Source organism: Camelus dromedarius, chromosome 5 (genome assembly GCF_036321535.1).
Source record: "Camelus dromedarius isolate mCamDro1 chromosome 5, mCamDro1.pat, whole genome shotgun sequence".
Taxonomy (NCBI): Eukaryota; Metazoa; Chordata; class Mammalia; order Artiodactyla; family Camelidae; genus Camelus; species Camelus dromedarius.
In genome coordinates, this window is record NC_087440.1 from 16,362,483 (window position 1) to 16,384,477 (window position 21,995).

At 37.1% G+C, this 21,995-nt stretch overlaps 1 protein-coding gene across 5 annotated transcripts in view; it reads left to right on the forward strand.

Annotated features, from left to right (window-relative positions):
• The window catches only part of CEP152 (centrosomal protein 152), an 86,079-nt gene extending 64,351 nt beyond the window's left edge, over positions 1-21,728 (forward strand). For all 5 annotated transcript variants that reach the window (XM_031453093.2, XM_010998608.3, XM_064485621.1 and 2 more), the window contains 7 exons: positions 325-975; positions 4,045-4,171; positions 11,348-11,444; positions 11,997-12,100; positions 17,597-17,753; positions 17,965-18,068; positions 20,437-21,728. In XM_031453093.2, the coding sequence (XP_031308953.2) occupies positions 325-975; positions 4,045-4,171; positions 11,348-11,444; positions 11,997-12,100; positions 17,597-17,753; positions 17,965-18,068; positions 20,437-21,458 (2,262 nt within the window). In that variant the 3' untranslated portion in view covers positions 21,459-21,728. The remainder of the gene's footprint in view (positions 1-324; positions 976-4,044; positions 4,172-11,347; positions 11,445-11,996; positions 12,101-17,596; positions 17,754-17,964; positions 18,069-20,436) is intronic.
• Positions 21,729-21,995: the final 267 nt, after the last annotated feature.

The following is a 21,995-nucleotide window of genomic DNA, read 5'->3' on the forward strand; positions in this document are numbered from 1 at the left end:
TGGCTCAGTGGTAGAGCTCAGGCCTAGCATGCATGAGGTCCTGGGTTCAATTCCCAGTACCTCCATTAAAAATAAATAAATAAACCTAATTACCCACCCCCCAAAAATAAATAAATAAAATGAAGGAAAAGATCCTTAAGTTTAGTGTGAGTACATTTTAGGACCAGCCAATGTCTTACCTAAATTTACTTTTTATGTTTAATTTTGATTTTAAATCTTGTATTAATACATTCAGAAATTAAGCCAAAGATTACTTCAGTTTAACTTTTTTTTATTAATGAGGAGAATCATAGAGTTTTCAGTGTCCGTTGTTATGCCCTTTAGATATCATTCGCTGTTTCTGAAGCTAAAGAGAAATGGAAAAGCGAGACTGCAAATATGAAGAAAAACGTCATACCTGGAAAGGAATTGGAAGAGAAGATTCATTCTCTGCAGAAGGAGCTTGAGTTAAAGAACGAGGAAGTCCCCGTGGTTGTCAGGGCTGAATTGGCAAAGGCCCGGAGTGAATGGAACAAAGAGAAGCAAGAAGAAATCCACAGAATTCAAGAACAAAATGAAGAAGATTACCGGCAATTTTTAGATGATCATCGAAATAAAATTAACGAGGTGCTTGCGGCAGCTAAGGAAGACTTTATGAAACAAAAAACTGAACTGCTTCTTCAGAAGGAAACAGAATTACAAGCGTGTCTAGACCAGAGTCGCAGAGAATGGACCATGCAGGAAGCCAGGCGGATCCAACTGGAAATCCGTCAGTATGAGGAGGACATCCTAACTGTGCTCGAGTTTCTCTTAAAGGACACCCGGAAGGAGCAAGACAGTGGTTCAGAAAACAAGCACCTGGTGGAACTCATGTCTACTTGTTCTTCGAAATGGGTGTCTATGCAATATTTTGAAAAACTGAAGACCTGCATACAGAAAGCATTTCAAGATGCACTCTCCCTACTTGCAGAAACTGTCGACTCAGAATGGGGAAAGGTATGTTCCTGACAAGTGAAAAGAGCTATGATTAAACATTAAGGATGATTGTAGAAGTTGCACTTGGTGTTTTTTTCCTTTCTTCATTTTCTAGTTTAATAGATGTGTAAGACTCATGTTCTTACCAGTGATTTAAAAAAGTTTTTGTAGCAAATTCAAGGGATTGCAATTTTTTTTTTGCCCCCAAAACTTTACTTCTTCATAGTGCCACAAATATGAGGCAGAGCTTTTAGCCTCTAGACATCTTTTTCCTAAAAAAATATATGCTGTTCTTTGTAAGGGCCTGAGATTTCAGAAACTGAATAACTTTCATTCCTATTTTTGTTTTTGGGGCATGACCACTTCAAGAAATATGCATCGTATTAAACTAGTGTTTCTTAAGAGCTTCTAAAGAGTTTGGAAGCCTATTTCTTGCCCTCCAGGAATTTATATCTCATGTTAGGCAAGAAATGCCAACCAAGTACGAAGAATACCGATATCGAAACAAGCAAATAGAGGTATAGATAGCTCACTCACATAAGACTCTGAAGCCCAGTTTTGTTGGTGAACTGGATATGTGCATGTAGAATGAATTGGTTGTATTCTTTTAGTTGTGTAAGTCCTCTCTGACCCAGCTTTTACTTTGTGTGGAAGATCTGCTAAAGCCAAAGTCTTTTTGCCTTATGATTAAAGGAATTAGGTATGCATGAAAAATCCAGAATGATACTGTAGGCATTGTGACTAGCCAACTTCAACATTTGGAATTTGAGGTAGAAAAAAATGCCAATATTATAAGGTCTGTCTGATAGAAGAGCTGAGACATAAGAGTTAAGTTTCATTAAAATATTGTGATTAAAGATTTTCAAGGCCAGGGTTGAGTATTTGGTATTAATACCTACTGGAAAGAGTTACGAGCTAGGAAAAAAAAAATCTGAGTTCCAGTCCCATACTTAGGGATAACTAGCTTATTACCTTGGTTGGTCATAAATTATAGTTGCTCATCTGAAAAATAAAATACAAATCCCTGGTCTAATTCCTTGGATTTTGGTAGGATACAAATAACACAGCCTGGTCTTTCTGCATCTTGCATTTGAAACAGCACAGAATTTTAAAGCCAAAGGAAGCTGAAAGACCAGTCCACCCCATCCCAGTTCAACTCAGTTGTTATTTTTATTCTTGATTTCACAAAGATGTTACTGCTTAATGTAAAAATTACTGGGCAAGATCACTTCCCATGAATACTGCTTATAATACTATTTACTGAGAATTTTTGGAAAAAGTAGGTAATGAGGAAGAATTATTTATAGCAGACTTTAAGGATAAGAAGTGATGGGAAAATCATGTTGTATCCTTTCAAGTTTGCTTTTCTGAAATAGAAAGGAAATTTTTCTCTGCTGTAAAAGTCAAGAAAATACAACATCTTTTTCCTACAGTTAATATACAACCCTGGGGTCTTTTTCTATGACTTTTAATTGTGCAGACACTGTAAGATCCTCTGTATGACTTTGTGTCTCACGTCTGTGGAGACAGAATCATACTATTTGGCTAAAACTTAGACTTTTGCAGCTTTTATTGGGTGAGATCAGATTCTGTTCCTGAGAAGAGGTTGGCTACAAAATACCTAATCTGGCATTTGTCACAGGAGATGAATACTTGACCTTCTGCTGTCTTAGAGCTAACTCAGCTGTGGACCTTGAGATAAAGCAATGATTATAAAGGGTTGATTAGAAATTTGCAGTATAGGTGCCAGAAATGTGAAGGACTATGATTTATAATTGATTAAAGGCATAGTTTTTAGAACTGTTCATGAAAATTAAAACTGGAAAAAATAATATATAAAAAACAAGTCCTCATTGAAGTACCTTAGATGATCAAAATTTTTTTTAAATGGAGAGGATACAATGAATTAAGAATACAGTTTCCAATAAAATGAATGCCTTATCAAATATATAATTCTATTCATATACTGAATATATTAATATAAGTTTATAATGGATAAAAAACAGAAATATTAATTGGAACAAAATTTTCAAGCAAATTTAAGGATGTGTGTTTTGTCTTTTCTTACCACCAATGTCAAGTTAAAACTAAGACAAAAAGGTTGCTGCTCCTGCCTTTTTTGCCATCTTGGCTTTTCTCCAGTTTTTAAGTAGAAACTGGAAACGTTGGCTATCTTTGGGTTCAGTTTTATTACTCCTTTTGCCCTGAACCTCATACCATCTTGATTTCCTGGAGTTTGCATTGTCTCTGTACCTGCTAACCTCTGCTTCTGTTGGGTTGTGTGGGTAGGTTTCTGACAGTGAAATGAGTTTCTCATAATCAAGGCTTCTAGAATCAAGCGTATATAATGTGTTTTAAGTAATTTAACAGGATCATTTTCTCAAGATCACTTACTTGTTCTGTTTGGGATTTAGTAGTTGTCAATAATATGAAAATACTGCCTTAAAGGAATGTCCCACTATTAATGAATTGAGTAGCTGCGTTGCCAAAACAGAAACTAGTATGCAGAAAGTGTTCAATAAATATTAGGAAATGGTCTTGTGCAAGATGTTTCACTTAGATGAGCCTCAGTGTCTCTCTTTAACACTGTCTCTCAATTCAGCTGGCTTCCCTTACAAAATTACAATATATATTGCAGTATTTAGAAATACAATATACTCTGTAGGTTTTAAAAACTGTTTTTACTATTGTTACTTTTAATTCCTGGAAGGCAAAAGATTGGTATTATAGTTTCTAATGAATTTGATTCCTGCTGCAGTGAAAATGTTCTGGATTTTTAGGAACAATCCTGATTTCACATAGTCTGTCCCATGGTTTGATGACATAAACCATTAAAATATCTTAAAAGTACAAACTGTATCTCCTGTCTGTCCCATAGCTGGCCCACCCCTGTTGGATAATGTTCTAATTTGACAAATACCTCATAGGAGTCTAGTTCATCGTAATGACAGCATTCACATAACACTTATTAAGAGTGATTTTTTTCCAGGCAGTGTTTTCTTTTTATATTTTTAATATAAGCCTTTTAAATAGAGAAGTGTGTAAAGATTTTTTATACTAGACATTAACTATGAAGATAATCTGTTTCAGCAAAATATGACCAAGATCCCTAAGGATCCTGCCACAGGGGTCACTGGCAGGGGAGTCCCGGCGACCCTTCCTGCACCCACTTGTGGACTCCACGCTCAGCCCTTGGCCGTACGAGAAGCAGAAGCCGGTAATGGGATTTTGTTCCTACTGGTCTTTGCAACATCCATAATCATAGTTCCAGAGGGTTGCTTTGAGGATAGAAGGAAACCAAAGATGTGTACGGTTTTTGTGACTGAACAAATACGTGATGGTACTGTTACGTAGCCTGTGTCCTCTTCCCACGTTTCATTTTGCGTTAGAAGACAGGGTTGCTTTAGGCCCTCTTACTCCAGTCTTTTCATGGTCTTCCCTCCACTCGTAAGTGACTCTTATGAGAATTTTAGTAGAGCAGTCATGTTTTTACCCCTTGGCTTTGTTGAGAAATCAAGCGTGACACACATTGTCAAATCACTGAGACCTTTCCATTCAGTTTACTGAAGCTAATTTCAGCCATTTTTAATAGGAATCTTTCTGAAGTGTATTAGGTATTTTCTGACATATTTGTAGGTTTCTTGAGATTGGGAGCAGTGTTTTTAATGTCTTCCTCCCCACCACCCGGCACGATGAATAGCACATAGTTTGTGTTCCTTGAATATTTGATGAATTAATAATTTAATTTAGTGACTTAGAGTTGTCAGTATGAAGAAGAATTACTGCTCTGTGCTACAGCCGCCTGAGGTGCTCAGAGCACACTGAGCAGTGTGGGGCTTGTGCTGGGATTTTGAACTGGGAATGGTCATGCCCTTTATAAGCTCCAGTCCTTTTAGGACACTGACCCCTTACAGTCTGCCCCCTCCCTCCACATACAAACCATGCAGACTCTTTTTCTTGTCTGCTGTCTGCATTGTAACCTGGAAAAAAAACTAAGAATTGCTGGAGCAAATCATATGTATGAGGTCAATAACCTTAGTTTCCACACATTTCTAATCCAGTAGGTATGTGACCATAGTTGAGAGAACGGCTGCCTTTCCTCAGAAGTCAGGTGATAGTTATTTTTCTCATTGTCCAGAGACCCTTTCCCTTTACCTCTAGGTTCCAGATGGCTGAGAATATCTTTTTGCCAATTAGGTGCAGGGTAATATTACTTTAATTGGTATTTTGCTTCCTACTTTTCAATGTCATTTTATATCTGTTGCTATATTTGGAATAACCTGAGAATTATTTTCTAAATTGTGAAATGCATAGAGATGAGTTTTAGATATTATTTGGCTTTGAGAAATCCAGTCAATACGAAAGAAATTAATTTGACTTAGGACAAATCAGACTATAAAATGATTTACTTTTCTTTCTTTAATCTTTTTTCCCTAAAAAAAACATGAATAAATTCATGAATCAGAAAGGATTAAATAATCCAAAATGTGTATTAAGTGATAAAGTCCTTGACCATCCTACAGTCAGAGACCAGTACTATTAGTGGTTTGGCTAAATTCTCCTAATAGCTTACCATTTAAAAAAGTAGTTTAGACATTAATTATGAAATACTGGATACATGGAAAGAATATACGTAATACACACGAAAGTTATGAACCTAACAACCAGGAACCCACTATCTGACTTAGGAATAGACCATCACCAGTACTGCTGAAAGCCCCTGTGTGTTTCACCACAACTCCATCCCTCTGACTTCCCCATAATCCTATGTAATAAATACTCTGATTTTAAAAAATTATTTCTCACTTTTCTTTATGCTTTGACCAAATGTAGGTATCCTCAAAAAGCTGTTGCTTTATTTTGCTTATCTTTTAACATTAGAAAAATAGTTTAATACTTGTTATAGTCTTTGTAACTCATTTTTTCCCCACTTAGTATCAAATTTCTAAGATTTGTCTTTGTTAGTGTATATAGCTCTAGTTCATTTATTTTCACTGCTGTATAGTATTCCATTTTAAGAATATACTATAATTTTATATCTATTCTCTTGTCAATGAGCATTTGCCTGGTTCCCAGTTTTACAAAGCAGTATCTTAAATTAAATATATTGCTGCCATGTATGGTACCAGTGGGATGCTTCATTAATCCTTTGATGCTTGTAAACATAAATGGCACCATTTAAATGAAACTAAAGTCAGATGAGAGCTAAGAATAATTTTGCTGGACCAATGTTTTTACATCAATATTTTGGATATTGGCCTCTGAAACTGTACCAATTTGTATTTGTACTTTATTATATCAGTTATATTAATTGTAATAATCTACTTCTGTATTATTTTTGTATATTATTCAAATTTGATAAATTCTATGTGTTAGTAATAATAGCAATAGCTATTACTTACTGCATACTTGCTCTATGCCAGGTACAGTGCCAAACAATTTTTATACATTTATACCTCCTGATAGTTTTAGATCTTTTCATTTGGAGATTATTTCAAGCTTACAGAAAAGTTGCAAAAATAGAGTTGCAAAGAACGTTTATATACCCTTTGCCTAGATACACCTGTTGATGGCATTTGACCCACATGTGTGCTCCTCTGTGTGTATGTTTGTGAACAATTCATTTTTTTCCTAAACCATTTGAAGATAAGTTATACACATGAGGCCCTTTTACCCTAAAATACTTCAGGGTATATTTTCCCCAAAATAGGGATTTTTCTTGTATATCCTAGTACAGTAAATTTAACGTTAGATGAAAATATGTATTGTAGTGATCTACTGTTGATTCTGATTTTGCCAGTTGACCCATTAAAGTCTTTTACAACATTTTTTTTTTCCTTCTAGTACAGCAGTTTGTCTAGGGTCAGATATTTCATTCAGATGTCATGTCTCCTTTAATCTAGGATATTTCTGCAGCCTCTCTCTGCCTTACATGACGTTGGTGTTTTTGAGAGACATATTCTTCACTCTCTCCAATATGCCCCAACCCCTGGCTTTTAATAGAACTTTCTTTATTTTGGTTTTGTCTGATACTCCTTCATGGTTTGATTCAGGTTGTGTTTTCTTGGCTGGAACACTGCCTAGGGGATGTGTTACATCTGAAGGTGCACAATGTCCATTTGTCTTTTGTTGGTGAGGTTCATTTGAGCACCTGGTCAAGGTGTTGTCCAGTTTCTTCACTGTGTAATTACTATGTTTTCCACCCTTCACAATTAATAAGCAGTCTGTGGAGAGACACTTTCAAGACCATGAAAATATCCTCCTCGTAAAACCTTCCCTTATGCTTAGCAATCATTGATGATGCTTGTCTGATCCGGTCTGTACCACGGTGGTTGCAAAATTATTTTTCCAAGTCCAGACCTCCCTCTACTTTTACCATTTGGCATTTGGTATGTTGTTATCATTGAGAATCTGACTCTCTAGTTTGTCTGTATAGTTATTTACCTATTTATCCATCTGTCTATCTACCTATGTACCTGCCAACTAACTTACCTATCTATCTGTCCCTCCGTCCATCTCGTTATTGGTAGGATTATTGGGATGACTCGAGTTCCTATTTCTTCAATATTTTTTAATTCATTACTGTACGTAGTGTGAAATTGTCCCAGATTCACGTAGTGAATCTGGCTCCTATGTCCTTGTGACATGCCTGTATTTTTGAGTAATTTCTTACTTTCTGGCACAGCAAAATATTCTAGTCTCATCTTGTATGTACCCTGTCTCAGTACCAGAGGCTGCTGTTTCTTGAAGATACCTTATTCCTTTTAGTGGGGAATTGTATTCAGTATCAAGATCTGAACACTGTTTCATAGCAATTTAAAAACCAGATAGTATTATTCAGTTTTACATATTAAGTCTCAGAGAGGTTAAGTAGTACACTCTGAGTCACACAGCCAGTAAATAGTGGATACAGGATTTAAATTCAGGTCTCTCTCTTAGACATGCTCTTTTCAGTTACATTGTAGCCTTTAGTCATGTCATCTGGTTTCCTTCCTTCCTTCCTGGTACTTCCCAGTCGAAATTGATAGAAAAGTTTGCTGTCATTAATTTTTGCAGATAAGAAAAAGATCCTTGCAATTAAAGATTCATGCTGTGGACCCTGCTTCCAGGAACTTGAAAAGGCAAAGCAGGAATGTCAAGATCTGAAAAGAAAACTGTAGAAATGCTGTAGGCATCTTTAGCATTTAGAAAGGAAGCACAAAGCTGTAGTGAAAAGAATTGGAGGTCAGCATGTAAAATAGCACTGCTCCCAGTCTAAATCTCTTTGATCCTTGTTGAAATGTTCAAATGTGACATTTTAGTTACTGTAGGCACTGAATTCTCTTTGGGGATTAATATAAACTAATTTGGACCTTATTTTTACTAATCAAATTATTATTACTGAACTCAAGAGGAAAATTGGAGCTCTAATTAAAGGGTCACATTCCTTTTTTGACTGAGTAGCTTTTGAGCTCTCAGTATTTGTCAAGCAGTGTTCTAGGCACTGGGGTTACAGCAATACAGACATCAGACAGAATTCTGATGGAGATGTATAAGATCCTGTTCTCTTCCTTCAAGAAGCTTATCATTAAACAAGGAGAACTAAAAATGATGAATAAATAATTCAGGATGAAAGAAAGGATGTTAATTAACTCTTCCTCCTTTTAAAGTTAAGGAAGCCTTGAAAGATGAAGGCATTTGCCAAAGAGAACAGCATTCTAGGCAAAGTGAGAAGACATGGATGAAGGCATGTGGGTCTGATGTGGCCTCCTTCCAGTCCATTCTTCACAGCACTGTCAGGGAAGTTACCTCAGAGGGATGTCTTCTGCCATTCCTACTGTGCTTTTGAAGAAGGGAGGCTCTTGGGCTCATGAGGCTGCACCTGCTTCCCTTTTTCAGTCTTCGCTCCTACCCTGTGCTCCTCCGTACTCTTCATGTTCACAGTATTTCAGGTTCCTGAGCTGGTCAGGAATTGTCTTTTACTGCTGGACCTTGCATACAGTGTTGTCACTGTGTCCTGCACATTCCCATTTCGGCCTCACTCTACCCCATCCTTTAAGATTCACCTGAGAAGATACCTGCAGAGCCCTCCTTGGTTGTCCCCCGTCTGGGTTGGAAGGGCTGGTTCTGTGTGGCCCCAGAGCACTTGGCTCCTCCTCTGTTAACGTTCTGTATGTAACTTTTTGGTTACTTTCCTGATATCTTTTCTGACCTGTAAATTCCTTAAGAATAAGTGATATGTCTTGTGCCCATCACATACCAGACAGTTATGAACGTCTGAATGAATGAAGGACTGAATGCAAGGGTCCTAAATAATGCACCATCCAGAAAGGACCAGGCGGACAGGTTTGCTTTTCTTCTGCGTTCACCTGTATCACTTGCCTGGACAATAGTCATCTCTTTCTGCTTCCAATCTTGCCCTTTCAGTCTGTTCTCCATCAGGCAGCTAGAGTGACCTTTTAAAAAAGCAAGCTGGATCATGATACTCTCTTGTTTAAAGCCTGTCTACGGCTTGTCTGGCTCTCAGTATGAAATCTAAACACTTTAACGTAGTTTAAGAAGCCTTTCATGATGCAGCTTCTGCCAGCCCCTCAGCCTCACTCCCCAGCCCTCATTCTCTCCCGGAGCCGTGGTGTGGATTTCATCATCTCTTTCCTCTGGACCTCTGAGCATCTTTCCCTTTACCACAACATCCGTCTTCCCCTCCTGACCACATCGCCTGGCTAACTCCTACTCATCTGAGCCTCGGCACATGACTTCTCAGAGAGGCTCTCCTCAACTGCCCCGGACTCCGTTATGTTCTTCCCTTCGACATCCCCCACAGCTCCTATGAGTTTTATAACATGCATCATCCTTGCAGGTTATTTATTGTCTGTATTCTTCTTTGGAGTCTGATGGTGACAAGGGTCAAATCTTGTCCCAGCCCTTAGCACAGTACCTGGCGTCAGAGCACACTCAGTACTCCGTTGTCTAAGAGAAGCCACCTACTTCCCCTACTGCTTCCCAGGTCTGTTAGAGATAGATCATGATTACTGTAAGGCTAGAAAGGGTTTTAGGAATTCTGAGATAAAAATTTTTAACAACTGCCATTCCCATGGTGATTCCTTAATTTTTTAGCAGAAGCCAGGAGAGTAGGTGGGGGCAAATTTATCCAACTGTGGATGTAGATATATTGTAGCTATTGTGAAATTTGATAAAAATCAAGAAAAGTTGTTTTATATAATAAAATGACCAGGGCAGTTACATATGCTTATTATTTATAAATAATATTTAGCACCATACATCGTGATCATACAATAGTTATTCTATATAGTGCTTTTTGAGGCCGATAACTTCTGTAATTTGTGGACTTAGAAATAATCCAAGAAAGTTGATATTTAGCTCAAAACAGCAGGCTGATAAAAGAGGTCAGGATCAGAATTTAAGTCATTTGATAGTTTGATTTCAGTGTTTTGTCTTAATATAGGTCCGTTAGTAATCTATTTACTATTGTGGTTGCTTCTGTTTTGCTAGTTAAATTCCATTTTCCACTGTCGTGGTAGCGTTTATTGAAAAGTGATGAAGTAGGTGAGTGGTTTAAAAATATACAGGCTATATCCATCACTGGGGGAACAGAATAATTCATTCTCCAACTTACGAGGTGTGTAGAGAGGGTGGCATAGTAGGAAACATGGGGTGCCACGGTCATATTTATTAAACACTGATGTTGCCAGGCCTTGTATAAGATGCTGTGCATTTACTATTTTATTTCTGTTATAACCTTCAAGGTAGGTAGCACTATCCCCATTTTACATGTGAAAAAACTCACGTTCAGAAGGATTAAGTACTTTGCTTAAACTCATCCAACTGGTAAGAAGCAGAGCTAGGATTTAAACCTGTGTCTCCCTGACTCTGAAGTTCATGCTTTGTTCTCTGTACCACGTGCATTCCACCAGTCTGCTTATTTTCTTTTTCAAAGTTCAAAGAATTGAAGATCTTACCTTATTTCTGAAAATGGCACCTACTTAAGCTTCATTTTCTTTTCATTTTATATTGAGGTGCTTGTTCGGTGATCATTTACATGAGCAAAGACTGTATACCAGGGTCCACCAAGGACACAGAATTATAAAACCTACTGTGTTCCTCAGGGCTTCAGTCTAACTGGAGAACAGGACACATGCATATGAAACAATTGGAAACCTATTCCAGGACAGTGTGTAACCGAAAACAAGATGGAAATGGAAGACAGATTTAAAGTGCTGAGAAAACAGTGCAGGGAGTGGTCAGCTTAGGGCTTATCAGGGAACAAATGACACAAGAAGCAACTGGAAATTGCAGTTTCCTCTGTAAACATCTGTGCTGGGAATTTAAGGAAAAGAAAGACTGAGAGAAAAAGAGGTTAATTGACAAATATACTATAAACTTTCTTTTTTAGGAGAGAATAGCAAAGTTGTTGAAGAATTAATAGAAGAAAACAATGACATGAAGAGTAAATTGGGAGAACTGAGAACACTTTGTAAAACGCCACCAAGGTAGACTTTCACTATTTCAAAGAAATTGTTTCTAAGTATCTTTACTTAAAAAACAAATCAGTTGTATTCATAGTATCATACCAAGAATATCAGTTATTATTATACAGCAAAAAAGTATGAACAAGAAAATTTTTCTAAAATCCTTCCCCCAGGAGACACCCTTTATTAACTTCTTGTTTTATATCATTTAAGTGCCTTTATATACACACATGTGCACGTGTTTTAAAAATTGAGATTATTATATAAACTATTTTGTAAACTTTTATTAATATTATAAGATAAATACTTCCCCTGTGTCATTAGATAAGCTCCTATAATGTGCTTTTCAGGAGATGTCTGTGTTTTCAATATGTAGATTTATTGTGGTTTAAGTAACCATAGCATTTAAGTTGTTTGCACTTTTCTACTATCCTAAATAACTATAGTAAAAATCCTCATATGAGAATTTTTTAGCACATTGCAGTTTATCTTATTGGAATATATAGATTTTTTTTTTCTTCAATGGAGTTTTTCACTTAGAATCTGTTTTTGCAATCTTTGGTTTGTTTTTAGGTCATTGTCAGAAGGGGCCATTGAAAATGCTTGCCTGCCTTGTAGTGGGGGCGCCCTGGAAGAACTTCGTGGGCAGTACATTAAAGCAGTAAAAAAAATTAAGCGTAAGTACTTAAAAAGATTCCCGAGATTTTAAGGTGGTTTTAGTCTTTTTTTGAAACTAGCAGCAGTAATTTTGGGGAATTTTTCTGAACTATCTTGTTCAAAGATCTTACCTGCTTTTAGAAGAGATCACTGATAGCTTTTTAAAATTACGTAGTAAAGGATGATTCTGCCCGAGTTAATTTGGTATTTTCCCCTCAAATTTTGAACGTGGCATGAGGATAGCAGTATTTTTATATTGTTAATTTTCCTGGGGTTTTTTTTAGACACTAATATATATATATATATATATATATATATATATATATATATATATATATATATATATATGTATGTAAAGTATAATTGATACATACCACTATGTTAGTGTCAGATACACAACATAATAATTCAGTATTTGTATATGCTGTGAGGTGATCACCAGAGTAAGTCTAATTTCCCCGTCACCATACAAAGTTACAAAGTATACAATACAGTAGCTCCCTCTTATCTGCAGTTTTACTCTCCATGGTTTCAGTTACCTGTGGTCACCTGCAGTCTGAAAACATTACGTGGAAAATTCCAGAAATGAGTAGTTAGTAAGTTTTAAGTTGCGGGCTGTTCTGAGCAGCCTGATGAAATCTTGCACCACCCTGCTGTGTCCACTTCAGACATGAGTCATCCCTTGGTCCAGCATATCCTGCCTGTTAGTCACTCAGTGGCCACCTCGATTGTCAGATCCATTGTCATGGTGTCATGGTGTCATGGTGCTTGTGTTCATGTCACCCTTATTTGACTTAACAACAGCCCAGAGCACGAGAGTAGTGATGCTGGTGATTTGGAGATGCCAAAGAGGAGCCGTCAAGTGCTTCCTTTAAGTGAAAATGTGAAAGCTCTCGATTTAACAAGGAAAAAAAAAATCATATGCTGAGGTTGCTGAGATCTACAGTAAGAACAAATCTTCTATCCATGAATTTGTGGAGAAAAAGAGATTTGTGCTAGTTTTGCTGTCACACCTCAAACTGCAAAACTTAAAGGCACAGTGGATGATGAGTGCTTAGTTAAAATGGAAAAGGCATTAAATATGTACAATAAGATATTTTGAGAGAGAGGGATCCCATTCAAATAACTTTATAACAATACAGTTATAATTGCTCTATTTTATTATTAATTATTGTTAATGTCTTACTGTGCCTAATTTATAAATTAAACTATCATAAGCATGTATATATAGGAATAAATCATAATATGTATGGGGTGCAGTATCTGTGGTTTCAGGCATCCACTGGGGCCTTGGAATGTATTCCCTGTGGATAAAGGTTGACTACTGTACAATATTGTTCACTATAGTCACCATGCTTTATGTTACATCCCCATGACTTATTTTATGATTGAAAGTTTGTACCTATTACCCTCTTCTTTTGATGTATTGCTGAATTTGGTTTGCTGGTATTTTGAGGATTTTTTGTATCTGTGTTCTTATATCTTCTTTGAATGTTTGATAGAATTCACTAGTGAAGCTGTCTGGACTTTTATTTGTTGGGAATTGATTACTGATTCAATCTTCTTACTAGTAATGGGTCTGTTCAGATTTTCTATTTCTTCCTGATTCAGTCTTGGAAGAGTATGTGTTTCTACGAATTTATCCATTATTTCTAGGTCCTCCAGTTTGTTGGCATATAATTTTTCATAGAAGTCTCTTATGAGCTTTCTTATTTATTTGATATCAGTTGTAATTTCTCCTTTTTCTTTTCTGATTTTGTTTATTTGAGCTCTCTTTTTATCTTAGTGAGTCTGGCTAAAAGTTTGTCAGTATTGCTTGTCTTTTCAAAGAACCAGCTTTTACTTTTTTAAATCTTTTCTTTTTTTTTGTCTCTATTTCATTTATTTCTGCTCTGATAGTTATAATTTCCTTCCTTTTGCTAACTTTGTGCTTTATGTGTTCCTTTTCTAGTTCCCTTAGTTGTAAAGTTAGATTTTTTTGAGGTTTTTCTTTCCCAAAGTAGGCCTATATTGCTATGAACTTCCCTTCTAAGACTACTTTTGCCGTATCCCAAAGATTTTGGTATATTATATCTCCATTTTTATTTGTCTCCAGATTTTTAATTTTTATAAAAATTTCTCCTTTGACTTCTTTGTTGACTCATTGATTGTTTTGTAGCATGTTGTTTAATCTCTACATATTTGTGCTTTTTCTAGTTTTCTTTTTGCGATTGATTTTTAGTTTCATGCCATTGTGATCAGAAAAGATACTTGCTATAGTTTCAGTTCTTTAAAATATATTGAGACTTGTTTTGTGGCCTACCTTGTGCCCTATACTGGAGAATGTTCCATGTGCACTTGAGAAGGATGTGTATTCTTCTATTTTCGACTAGAATGTTCTGTATGTATCTATTAAATTCATCTAGTCTACTGTCTCATTAATGACCCATGTTTCCTTATTGATTTTCTGTTTAAATGGTCTATCCAGTGATATATAATTGAGGTATTAAATTCTCCTGTGATTACTGTATTGCTGTTGATTTCTCTCTCTACATCTGTTAATATTGTTTTATATGTTTTAGGACTCCTCTGTTGGGTGCATAAATATTAACAGATGTTATATCTTGTTGGTTTGATCCCTTTATCATTATGTAGGGCCCACCTTTGTTTTATTACTTAGTATATGTTTTATTATTTAGTATAGCTACTCCAGCTTTCTTTGGTTTCTATTTGAGTGAAACATTTTTCATCCCTTCACTTTTAGTCTGTGTGTGTCCTTTCATCTGAAATGAGTCTTTTTTTTTTAACATTTCTTGTATGTTCTAAACTTTTGTTGTTGAAGTTCTCTCTGTGTCATTCATGCTTATTAGTGAGCATCTTTATGACCATTACTCTGAACTCTATCAGTTAAATTACTTATCTTCATCTCATTAAGATTTTTTTTCTGGGGTTTTGTTTGGTTCTTTTATTTGGAACGTATTTCTCCGTTTACCCATTTTACTTGACTTTCTGTGTTTATGTCTATGTATTGGGTGAAACAGCTACCTCTCCCAATCTTGAAGAAGTGGTCACAGGAAGACCAGGGGTGTGTTTCAGTCTGCTGTCTGTGCAGTGCCCTGGGGTTTGCAGCCTGCAAGGAATTGTCTCTCCAGTTGTTTCAGTCCTGTGGGGCCCAGAAACAAGCCCTCTAGCCACCTGAGCCAGGTGTTCAAGGGATGTCCTCTGTGTGGACCATGTATACCTGCCAGGTTTGAAGTAGTGAAACCACACTGGAGTGCCAGGCTGGGTTTGGCATGGTGGGACTGCTGGGAAGTGCAGAGGTGGGGCAGATGACTCTAGCAAGGCAGAAGGAGAGTGCACAAATGGTAATTGCAAGGGCCAGCACTAGTAAGGTAGAAGATTAGTGCAAAAGTGGCCCCTACCAGCATCTTTGTTCCCTGGGGGAGTTCTAACAGATCCTGCCTTTCTGGGAGATGCTTTAAGATTGGCAAGTGCATCTCCTTCACAGAAGGTCTAGGCTGTTTTCATGTTACTGTTTTTGCACTGGATTCCTGAGGTGAACGAGTCTGTGTGTGAGCTCTGTGAGAGTGGAATCTGTTTCCGATAGCACTTTATGCATCCTAGATGTAAGCTCCATTGGTTTTTAAAGCCAGACGTTTTGGTGGCTCATCTCTCTAGTGCAGGTCCAAAGGGATGGGACACCTAATGTGGGGCTTCCTAAGAGAGAAGCTTTGTTTTTGTGATATCCATCCTGATTGTGGGATGCTGCACCAAAGGTGAAAGTTTTGGCGAGATTGTCTCTCTACTCTTCTACTCATCTTGACATGTCCCCTTTATCCTTTGTTGTGGAGGGGCTGTTCTGCTAGATCTCAAGTCGTCTTCAGAGACGGTTATTCCATATGTAGCTGTAGATTTACTGTGTCCATGGGAGGATATGAGTTTAGGATTTTCTATACCGCCATCTTGAACCACCACCATGATTTTTCTTGGATGCTAATATTAAACTGAAAATTTCATAATCTTACAACTTAAATAACTGGTGCCAAAGAAAAATGTCATATGACTTTAAAATGAGCAATTATTACTTCCTTCCATAAAGTTTTAAGGAGCATGGAAAATGGACGTAGTTAGGAATTGTTCTGTTTCCACAATGGATTATGTCGTTGATCTAAATTGGTTAATCAAGTCCTTTGTGGTACTAGGTGTTGCAGTATAACCTGCAGAGTATTTCTATGGTGTATGTTTTACTAGTAGGATGTCTACTGGTTTTTAATTGCAGCAGACATAGATAGTATATATGTCCAAGAACAATACCAGTGTTTGTATACAACAAGTGTGTATTTACCTCCTAAAGTTGCATTCATTTTTAACAAAATGAGTGGGAAAGGTCTCAAGTTCCAAATATAATTGGTAGGTCATCAGAATCATGTGTATCAATATAGAGAATGTGCTTCTTAGTTGTTGCTGGTGCCAACAGAGGCCAGACTCCTAGAAACAAATTAACTTTTTGTTAATGATTATATTAATTGGAAAGTGAAATTTGAAGCTTTTTTTTTTTTTTCATTCTAGCATGATAGCTTGTGTGTTTGTGTGTACTGTTTTACATTTTGGAAGTTGGTAGGATGTTTTGTATAGACATGTTAAAATTTTTAAAATTTACCCACTTGAAATAATGAAAAATAGTGTTTCATTAAGCATTTTTGCATAGAATGTATAATTTTCAGGAAAGAGCTTATTGATATTGAGGGAGATTCCTTCATGTATGGAATCCTTAATATAACAGGGATGGTGAAATTCTAAAAGTGGAGTGTAGCCCTAGATTTAGGACAAAGTGTTGACCCTAAAAAATGGTAGTCCCAGTCAAAGCACATTGAGTGAAAGACAAAAGGAAGACTTGAAAACTGTGACATATTATTAAATGTAAATTTCAGGAGGCAACAAAAGTCTCACCCCTCTTCCTGCAGTATCATTTGTACATACTTTTGATGGACTGTATTATTTTATTTAGTTGGATACTCGTAAGTGCTGCTGAAAGAATTGAATAAATAATGAAACATGGATTTTTAGAGCCCATGTAAACAGAAGAATATGAGTCTCTCTAGCTTGTATTGCCTGCTTCTTTCTTCCTGCCTTCCTGCCTTCCTTTCTTCTTCCTTTCTGCTTTACTCTTTCTGTATATTTTTCCTCTTTCCTTAACTAGACATAATATATTGAAGTGCATACGTTTCTGTGCCTCATACTAATGGTATTTTCTTGCCTCAGTATTTCAAAATATGACAATTTCCCTAGGGGATATGCTGTGTTTCCTTACCATCTGTGCCTGTCATCATTCTAAAAGGACTTGTAGATTTCTCCTCCTTTGAGTCTACCAAAATGGCAGCCTGAAATATTCCATTTTAATCATTTTCAAAACTGTAACATTTAAACTATACCTCCAGTCACTTCATCTCCTGAGAAATTGGTCTGAAGTCTACCTCTCCTGTTTTGGAAAAACTGCTAATAAACATGCATTTTGTGGGGATCCCCCCTGCCCCCAGGTGATATGCTTCGTTATATTCAGGAGAGTAAGGAACGAGCCGCAGAAATGGTAAAAGCGGAGGTGTTGCGAGAACGTCAAGAAACCGCCCGAAAGATGCGCAAATATTATTTGATTTGCCTCCAACAGATTTTGCAGGATAATGGAAAACAGGAAGGGTAAGTTCTGTCTAAACAGTGTGTCCTGAGAGTACCAGGACAGCATGTTGTCATTTTCTAAGCATTTACCTTAGCTACAAAATTAACTATATCTACGTGATCAGCCATGGGGGGTTAAGAGGCTTAATGTCTGTGCTACCCTAAATGGTGGGAGAGCATACAGGAAAACAGGAATCCTGTCTCCTTTAAACATTCTGAAATTCCCCCCCAGGGCTGAGAAGAAGATCATTAATGCTGCTAGCAAACTCGTTACGATGGCAAAGTTGCTGGAAACGCCTATTTCTAATAGATCCCAGAGCAGAACTACACAGCCGGGTATGTCAAAATGAGTGACTTTGAAGAATTTTTCTCTCCCTCTTTTTTAGATATTTAATATTTTTAGTATGATAGTGGGGAATGTAAAGAGTGAGAGTTACTTTATCGAACTGTATGCGTGTTTTACTTAAACTGGAAACTTAACACGAAAGAGGGTGGAGTTTCCAGTTCAAGCAGGCGGACTGAGGACACCCACCAGCTTCCTATTGCTGCTTTCACCCCTAGAAATGTTAGAAAAAGATTTTAAACAACAAATAAAGGAGAAAAAGGAAGAAATTACAACTGAGCTTTTAAAAGTTACAATTGATAAATCAGAAATCATGAGAAATCCCTGAAGGGAAGAAGACAGTATAAGACTGAGGAATGAGGATGGAAACCTCAGTTCAAAACTGCCAGAAGATACTAGTTTCAAGCAGAAGCAATATCAGAACTGTTCCGCATATGAAGGTGGTATGTTCCAGGAGAAGTAGTAAGCCTAGAGATACCAGTGGGGTAATTAGTTGGTATTCTGGAGCAACTGTAACCAGATGGGGTCACCCTCTTGATATCTCCTCCTCTCCCTTCCCTAACCCCAGTGTTGGGCTGGGTAAGAGCAACAGGGGCAGGGAGTCTGGGAACAGGGCAGTGCTCCCGGTGGCAGCCACACCAAGGAGGAGCTGAGAGCCCACATGCCCCGAGTACCAGCTATTAGGTCCTTCTACCCTGCTGCTCATTCCTTCCCACTCCACTTCCAGCTCCTTTAAACAAGCAGCACAGACATTGTACTCAGGACATCTAAGAACAAGCATTCAACCAAGAATTATATATTTATAGAAAGCCAGCACCATGAAAAAAGACATCAATCTCAAGACAATGAAAAAGCCAACAGGTTTTATACCTGAAGAAACAGAATTAATAAAACAAACAACAGGAGCATGTTAGAGAAGTATAGTATTCTCAGAAAGATGTAAGAGGATATTGTAGAGGGAACTCACAACATGCTAAGATTTACGCTATTTTCAAGGAGAGGATATAGATACTGGTGACTCTAGAGACTGCTAGAAAAATACACGTTTAAGTATGTATATTAAAATTTAAAGCTAACGAATAGAGAAATAGAATATATGACTTTCAAAGTAGTAAGGGAAAAACTTGGAAGAAAACGTTTTCAATCTAACAATCAAGAAAGAGGAGAAATACACCTAGCACGCATGGGTAAATAGGAACTAATAGTAGGTTCACACATCAGCAGTCACACTAAACATGAATTGGTTAAGATTCCTTATTAAAAGGCAACAGTTTTCAAACAGTTTTTAAAATTCTAGGCATATGTTATTCCAGATAAGAACATCATCAAAAATTCAAAATAAAGGGCTGGAGAGTGATATACCAAGCAATGCAGTGTTGCTATTAGATAAATAATAGTATTAAATACAATATTAGGGAAGTAGAGCTAGCATTAAACTGACCAAAGTGATAGTTCATAATAAAGAAACAGCCCCCCAAGGAGCTATAAATGAGTTCTTTCTGTTCATAGTAAAATAGCTTTAGAATATATATAAAGCAAAAGCTAATGGAAATACATGGAAAAATTGGTAAATTCCCAGTCACATGGGGAGGGGTGGGGTTTGGACGTATCTGTGAGGAAATGGGGTTTTTGGACTTCTGGAACGCTTGAAGGAAAGGTTGTTCAGGAATCCCTGAGTTTGACGTTGGGAAACACTCTTCAAGTAGAAGCACACAGATTATTTGTGTAAATATTGGGATGGTGATGTGAACCTTGGATATAAAAGAGCAGTGGCATATAACAAGAAAAGAGTTTTCTAGATTGGGGTCAACTGTGCAAATAATGTCCCCAGCAGAAGCAGAGCCTTTTCAGGGACGTTAGGGACCATGGTACCCTACTTTGAGACATGATGCCTTTGATTCTATGCTATGTGGCTTCTCTGCCTCTGATCAGATTTAGAGTCTTAGCTAATTAAATTAGAGGCTATTTTAGCTTTGAGAGAATATGTGTGTGTATGTTGGATGGAGGATTCTTCCAGCAAACTTTCTTCATCAGACTCCATACTTGACATCAGAGCACAACTGGAAATAATTGCAATTAGTTCTTGAAATGCTGTACCATCTATTGCAGAAAATAATAGATCAGGTGGATAGTGATAATTGTATATCAGATTTCAATAATTTCAATCAGACTTCAAAATTACCTGGCTTTATCTAATAGATATATGTAAAAGAATATTTTTAACTGTCCAACATTGATGTATTTTCTTTGACAATGATTAAAATATGTATGCATCCCTTGGAAATATATAAAAACATAAATTTTTTCCTCCTCTTTCAGTGTTAACTTTCTCCTAATTTTGTGTTGCCCTGTGCATAACAGTACTGCCTCTGACTTCAGAGATGCTGACTGGAGTTGAAAAATCAAAAAGAAGTGATGTGAATCAGAATATACCATGTCGCGTTGAAAGCAAATCAAATAGTATAAAAACTAACCCCAGAAGTACGTGCGACCAAGTCCCCAAGAGGAGGGCTGCTTGTAACTTACAGAGGCGGTTGGAGGACGCCGAGCACGGGGACGGAAAGCATGAGGGTCCCAAAGAGCCACATTCAGACTCTCAGTTTGGGAATAACAGTTACAAACACCCAGACATCTTATCAAGGAAGGTTTCTCCTGAGTTTGTTCCTTACGAAGGCGAACGAGGCTTTGTTTTGCACAAGAAGAAAGACCTCTGTGATACTGGCTCTGAGTCACTCCAACATTCAGCCACACAGCCCTTTGGATCCTTTGGAAGTAAACCTTCATCTAAGTATACCCCTAGTCTTTCTGAATCCGAATCCACACATGCAACCTTTCGAGGTCCTAATGAAAGACTTGGTTTAAAAGTATACAAGTGTAATCCACTAATGGAAAGTGAAAATGCTACATCTGAGAAAAGTCAAAGTTTGGGGGTTAAGGAAACTCCAGTAAAGGATGGAGGGGACTCTGGAGGCTGGCATTTCAACAGTGCCACTCTACCCTGCCACCGTCGTGAAGTGTCACTTCTGCATGGTAAGCCGCAAGAAACTCTGGATACCCTCGGTGAATCTGTTAATTTCAAACAGTTTTCAGCAGCCACTTGTCTTTCAGATTCTGAGAATGATGTAATTCATCAACCTATGAAATGTCAGAGTGGTCACGTTCCAGACCTGTCAGATGAAACTATGTATTCCCAGTCAGGGAAGGTCAGCATGACTCTTGGACACCCACCTCATCATAAGGCTGATACGTCAAAGTCAGATTTCAAAGAACTGAGCAGTACGGCACCATCTGCAGCGTGTTGGCAGCCTTTGAGGAAGTTAATCGCTCCTCTGTCTGGCCAACAAGATAGTGGCTTTGATAGCCCATTTGTCAATCTAGACTGATTGCGGTGCAGTATTTAAGAAGAATCATTAATATATTGACAAGAAAACTGGAAGGGAAGACTTCAAACTGAAAAATTTGTGGGCTCTGCATATTTTCAGATGTTTAAATAACGTCTATCACATGAGTAAAGTATCTTCACAAAATTACTTGAGATATTAATGTTGCCTTAATCTTCCAAAGGATTAATGGTATATATGTAATCTGCTTCTGTGTGGTGTTTATATTTGTTCACTAAACCATCTATTTTTATACATATAAATAAACTCTGTGTGCAGTGTTAAATTATTTAAATAAAGTTGCATATAGTTTGTAGAATTGTTATGGATTATTTTTTAATTCACAATGTGGAAATGTTACATTGACACATTTGAAATTCATCCAGAAAAATGTATAAACTTTGATTTGTATGTCTGATCAGCCAGATTTAATTTTGGAAATCAGCCATGTTTAATGAGGCTATAGATTTACTCCACACATACTTTTCCTGGAAGTATCTACTCAAAATTTTGATCTTTGCTTTCAGTTAGTGGAAAAGA